The sequence below is a fragment of the Diceros bicornis genome, chromosome 17 (genome assembly GCF_020826845.1).
Source record: "Diceros bicornis minor isolate mBicDic1 chromosome 17, mDicBic1.mat.cur, whole genome shotgun sequence".
NCBI classification, from domain to species: Eukaryota; Metazoa; Chordata; class Mammalia; order Perissodactyla; family Rhinocerotidae; genus Diceros; species Diceros bicornis.
The window spans coordinates 13,206,697-13,213,063 of record NC_080756.1 but is presented as its reverse complement, the minus strand read 5'-3'; the positions used below and the strand labels follow the sequence as shown (position 1 = coordinate 13,213,063).

The 6,367-nt window shown below is 37.6% G+C and overlaps 1 protein-coding gene across 1 annotated transcript; it reads right to left on the bottom strand.

The window, feature by feature from the left end:
* Window positions 1-939, bottom strand: LOC131415640 (olfactory receptor 6C2-like). The gene has a single exon (XM_058557468.1). It carries the CDS (start codon window positions 937-939, stop codon window positions 1-3), a length of 939 nt encoding a protein of 312 aa, XP_058413451.1.
* Between the last annotated feature and the right edge of the window lie 5,428 nt (window positions 940-6,367).

Below are 6,367 nucleotides of genomic sequence, written 5' to 3'. Positions count from 1 at the left end.
TTAGTTCTTTGAGATAGATGCAGCCCTTTTGATCATGTCTTTGAAAGCTTCTATCACTTGCTTGTTCCTCAAAGTATAAATGAAGGGATTCATTACTGGGGCCACTGAAGTTGTGAGTATTGACACGATCTTATTCATAGCGACCCCTTCTTTTGCATGTGGTTTGATATAGATGAAGATGCAGCTTCCGTAAGTGATAGAAACCACAATTATATGAGAAGAACATGTAGAAAAAGCCTTTTTCCTCTGCTGCACAGAGGGGAATCTGAGAATGGTCCTGATGATGTATGTGTAGGACATAATTATACACACCAAGGTGAACAGGAGTGTCAACACAGCCAGAACCAAGACAAATCGCTCTATGAACTCTGTATCTGAGCAGGTAATCTTCAAGATGGGAGCAGCATCACAGCCAAAGTGATCTATGACATTAGAGTCACAAAACTCGAGCTCAAAACCCATGATATAGGGTGGAATGATGATGATCAGAGCAATCATGTAACAGCTAATAAGGAACTTGATGCAGACTCTGCTGTTCATGATGGTCATGTAATGCAGGGGTTTGCAGATGGCCACGTAATGGTCATAGGACATGGCCGTCAAGAGAAAAAACTCAGTCACAGCCAGGACGATAACAAAAAATAGTTGAGTGGCACAGGGATTGTAGGTAACTGTATTGTCCCCAGTGGCAAGGGTATACAGGTATCTGGGAATACAGACAGTGGTAAAAGAGACTTCTAAAAAGGAGAAATTCCGGAGAAAGAAGTACATAGGAGTTTTAAGGTGAGAATCTACAAAGGTGAGGGTGATGATGGTCAGGTTCCCAACCACACTCAGCAGATAGGTGATGAACAAAAAGACAAAAAGCAGAATTTGGAGATTTGGGTCATCTGTCAGTCCCACCAGGATGAATGTTGTTAATACTGTGTAATTTTTCATCACCGACCTCTGACTTCTGCATGTTCTGTTGGTAAAAACAAGGTAGAAATTGGACGTGAGTAGGGTTCAAATGGATTGAAAGTGGGAGTAGAGTGAGAATGGCAGGCAAGCCAATATCATTTTATTTGATAATGTGATTGCATTGGTGACTTGTGCTTCTCTAAGACTCATACAATAGCATGATCAGAAGGCTGATATTAAACATTCTTGTCATTATAGTAATGATAAATCTATGGTACAAGGACTCCTAGAACAAATAAACAATCAAAACCCTGGGAATGAACCCACTTTCCAATGATATCAGCCGTGTAGAAAAACAAGACAAACACTATCATATAACAACAGCAGACGGACAGCATAACACATGGGTTTGGGGCATGGAATCTGGAGCTTGATTGTCTGGGCTCAAATTATGATTCATTTAGCATATGATTTTAGGCAAATAATCTCTGTGCCTCAATTTCTTCATATATAAACTGTGGAGAACAACTGAACTTATTTCATAGGGTTGTTAAAAGGAATAAATGAGTAATACATTTAAGCCACTTGGAAAATCGTCTGGCATATAACAAGCATTTGCTAATATTATTATTATTATTGTATACAAAGTTTTAGCGTTAATGCTGGTAATCCTTCTAGTCATAAATACTACGAAACTTTTTTCAGTGGCGTGTAAATAGAGTTGATTGTAATGAAAGACGTGAAGTTCCTAAGGCTTCACCTAATATTCACCGCCTTTTATGAGCTCCACAGCCAAATATGCTCATTTACAATAACTATTGCCTTTCTGCTCTCTTTACTTTCAAAACTGGAGAAAACAAACAAAATATCATCTACACAACAACCAGATGCTCTTTTAAACAAATACATTGAATGCTGTCTTTTCCCTGCTTCAGTCCCTTCAGTGCCTTCCTTCTGAACTTGGAATGAAACTGCAATTCTCTACTTAAGCCTGCAAATTCCCACACGATCTGGCCCCTGCATCTCTCTCCAACCTCAGCTTTTTCTACTCTGTCTCTCATTCAGCATGTCCCATTTACAGTGGCCTTTTCCAGCTCCTCCAACACCATACCTGTCTATTCTTTATAATTTTTTAGGTCTCACTGTCACCATGACCTCCTTAGAGAGGAGGTCCAGTGCTCTCCAAAACAAACCTTCTGTGACCTTGGGCTTTCAGCACTGCACTCTGCTTTTCTTCCAGCATTCCTTTACTCTCTGTAATTATCTATTTCCTTCTTTCTTTCTTTTGTTTTTTTTTTTTTTGAGGAAGATTGGCCCTGCACTAACATGTGTTGCCGATCTTTCTCTTTTTCTTTTTTCTCCCCAAAGCCCCAGCACATAGTTGTATATCCTGGTTGTAGAGTTGTAGCTCTTCTATATGGGACGCCACCTCAGCATGGCTTGATGAGCAGTGAGTAGGTCCGCACCCAGGATCCTAAACAGCGAACCCCGGGCCACGGAAGCTCAACTTAACCGTTGCCACCACGCTGGACCCACGTATTTCCTTTTTAACTTGTTAACCTCTGTCCCCTTACTAGACTACAAGGCCCATGAGGACGTGGGTCATGTTTGTTCTGTTCACAACTCTAAATGCACTGCCTAGCAACATGTCTGACACTCAGTAGGAGTTAAATAAATATCTATTAGGTAAATAAGTAGGACCAAGCACTTTATACGTAAAAATAAATCAGCTGATTACACTTTAACTGAAACATCATTCACCCATTTCCATTTAGTCACTTATCTCCAATAAGGTTTCTAAACTTATTGAAACTATTTTTGGCATCAGTAAGGTAAAGAGATCATTTTTGCCAGTGAGTCCCCTGAACTGATACCAGGCCTGTTAGCCTGGGGCAAAGAGTAAGTGAGACAATAAATTTTACATTATTCTGGGTTCATGTGCAGAGCTCGTATGTGGAAATGAGATGCTAGAAGATTGACTTCCATGGAGTCTACTCCAGCCCTTGACACGTGTACCCCTAATTCTCCTCTAGGAGGTTGATTGAGGCTGCTGGAAAGTTAATTCCTGGGTAAACAAAGTACCATTGTCTGGGTCATTCTGTAAATGGTGGTGGTTAAGGTCTTGGATTTTGGAATCAGTCAGAAAAAAATTCTAGGAGTCTATTTTTCTGATCTTCAGACTTTCTAACTCTAATGTGTTCTCTAGCTCACTTAAGTGGTTAACCTTTTATATAGTAAATTGCTCACTTACTAAGTTTTCCAGAAGAATTGTAGAGACCAGGGGTCAGAAATAGGTGAATTAATGAGCAATTTACTATATGAAAGGTTAACTACTTGAACGAATGTGTCTTATTATTCAGAAAGCTGCTCTCAGATAGCTTTCTTGTTACTCTGGACACAGAAAATAGATCAATACTAAGTTTAAATCATCTGTTTCTGTTCTTAACCCTTCTTCCTGGCATGACTATTATTCAAAGGTCATGTTCAAAGTCATGTCACACGTCATAAAAGAAGGTGATATCTCAGAATTATCTGTTGATTCCCCTTCTGGAATATTGTCAACATTATTTAGTACCCAAATTTGATTCTGTGAGTTTCCAGGTGGTGAATATGTGTCAAAAATCAACTTAATTATACTCACCTCTCTGTTGGTCCTTCATGGCTTCTGACTGCACTTTAACCACAAAGGTTCTTAGTGTGACTCAAAGGTGGGCAGGAATGGATGACCAGAAACTTGTAAGTGTAGATCTCACCACATTTTTAGTGTGTGCCCCCACACTAGTACGTACAAAAATTCTGTAATTGAGAACGTTCTCTTCAGTAACTGAGGCCCATTAATTCCCAGTCATCTTTCCTCCTAAGAAATTTTTTAAAAGCAAATTCCAAATATATTGTTCCCCTCTATCAGTAGGGAAAATTTTCATGTATTCTGGTTAACTGAGAAGATGGAAAGATTGTAGAAACTGACAGGAACTCTCTCCAGTTTGGAAAATCAATATTCTGGCCTCTGAACAGGGAGACAGGTCTCCGGCTAAATTTTACATTTACAAGAAAAGCAACAGTTATATCCATTAAGTCTGAAATGGGTGTGGAGGGATCAACTGACTGGACAAACAAAAGGTTCCTTTGGGACCCCAGGTTCAAAAGTCGCTAATTAATCTGCAGTGTGATGAACTTGAATGAACTCTTTCAAATAAAAGCTTTAAACATATATCAGTAGGGAGAGTATCTTTGGAGACAAGGAGATGCAACAATAGGTCATGTGCAGAACAATGAGTCAGAGGACAGTTAGAAGACTTGATTCTCTCCACATGCTTGGGGTTTTTCAGTTGAAATCAGGAGAGAAGCTGCTCAGACCTCCCCAAGTGAAGGCAAATTAGGATGAAGTCCTATCACCCTGTGTCACAGTGGAAAAAGCTCCCTCTCTCTATTCTAATCAGCTTTCTCCTCTGGTGACCATTCTTCATATAAGACATCACAAATAATTAGGGGAATTTGTGTGCAGTTTTCTCACGTTTGACTTAACCTTCAAGATTAGATGCTGTCCATGTTGGTCAAAGGGTACAAAGTTGCAGTTATGTAGGATGAATAAGTCTAGAGATGTAATGTACAGCACGATGAACTGTAGTTAATGATACTGTATGGAATACTAGAAATTTGTTAAGAGAGTAAATTTCAGATGCTCTCATCACACACAAAAAAAAGGTCACTGTGAGAAGAAGATATGTTAATTCGTTCAACTGTAGTAATAGTTTCACTATGTGTATGTATATCAAGTCATCATGTTATACGCATTAAACATATACAATTTTCATTTTGAAAACAGTTGGTTGCTGTTTAACCCAAAAGAAAAATTGATGCAAATGGCGCAGGATTGTAATTTTATACATATGATTTTTGTTTTTTCATTTAATCAAAATTTTACAGAATATTTTCTCCATTCAATACATTATTATATATGTGATTGGGGTATCTAATGGGAGTATCTAATGTTACATAAAACATAGATAATGTTTTAGCTAGGTAAATAATATTGAGTGAGCTCTTCTTTGACCTAGTCCTGTGCTAAGTACTTTATATATGTTGTCTCTTTTAATCTTTATGACAACCCTTATGGGTGGATTATATGACTGTCTCCGTTTTACAAATGAAAAATTGAGTAGTTGAAAATTGGGAAGCTAAATAGTGTTCTCAAGGCCATATATTTGCAAAGACATAGAGTTTAGATTTGAACCCGTTTGCCTGATGACAAAGTTCCTGCTTTCTAAATGTGCTATATCGTCTCCCTATGCTTCAAAGAACAAGGGTTGAAGGACAAAGATCACATGGGCTGATTAACTGTGGGCAAGGAGGGGGTCATAGTCATTGACACTGTTACCCCAGAACCCTAGAAGAAATCTAGGCCAAAATAAATATAAACTTTTTGATGACTGAAATGTATTCCAGTGCTGCCCAATAAAGACATAATTGCATTTATGCTGACTGACAGTAACTTTATCTTTCCATGGGTTTTGAATGAGTTTAAACATACACATGTTTTAACATATAGCAAGCATATAGACTTGTAATGTTCAAGGAGGATATAGTAATTTATGCAGTCAAATAAGATTGCTTTAGAATCCACTTCTATTTCTGTTCACTGCAAGACATATTAAATTATTTTAAGGAAGAATAGCCTGAACTCCCAGAAATAAACTTTCCGATTATTTATTCCAATGTTTTCTAATTGTTTTAAAAATAGTCTTTAAGGTTTTTTTTTGTCTCTGATAGCAATACAGAATGTAATATGTGAAAGTTGATCAATTAGATGTTATTCATGGCAACAGAAAGTATGAAATGATCAGGAAATTCCTGATCTGTTCATCATGGTTCTCGATAAAGAAGATATGACTCTGGAAAAGGTGTTTATTCAAAGTCTCCCCTCTTGCTGTACTGTTTGGGAGAAGTAGTTTCACTGATGTATATAAAATTCAGTCAAAAGTTATTCCTTTTAGATGAACTTGATATATAAATTTTCTATATCCCATGGTGTCCTTGACTTCATGAAATCAACAAAAGCTTTCAAGTTACTAACAAACAGATATTTGTCTTTTCTAGGTTACCCAGGGACCCAAATATGAGTATGTCTATTGATTAGAATTCCAAGTTGTATCATTGTGGACTAGCAGGGAGAGTCTCTTAAATTTCTCCATTCTGAGGGGATATCTTTAGTGATTTACTTCTTGGTCTGTCTAGTGAGTGAGAACACCATAAAAAATCACATCAACATTACTTGTTGAGTCTAAGTGTAATGACCGTATTGTTTCCAATATATTTAGTGTTCAAGATCAGTGTGACTTCAAAGCTGTAAGTAAAATATTTATTTTTTTGTAGTTGCTTTTTCTCTTCTGAGAGGCTAACATTGTCTAAATCACTGTTTTCACTTGATGGATAGGGAGTCTAATCCCGGGGAGAGCAGTGAGTTTTA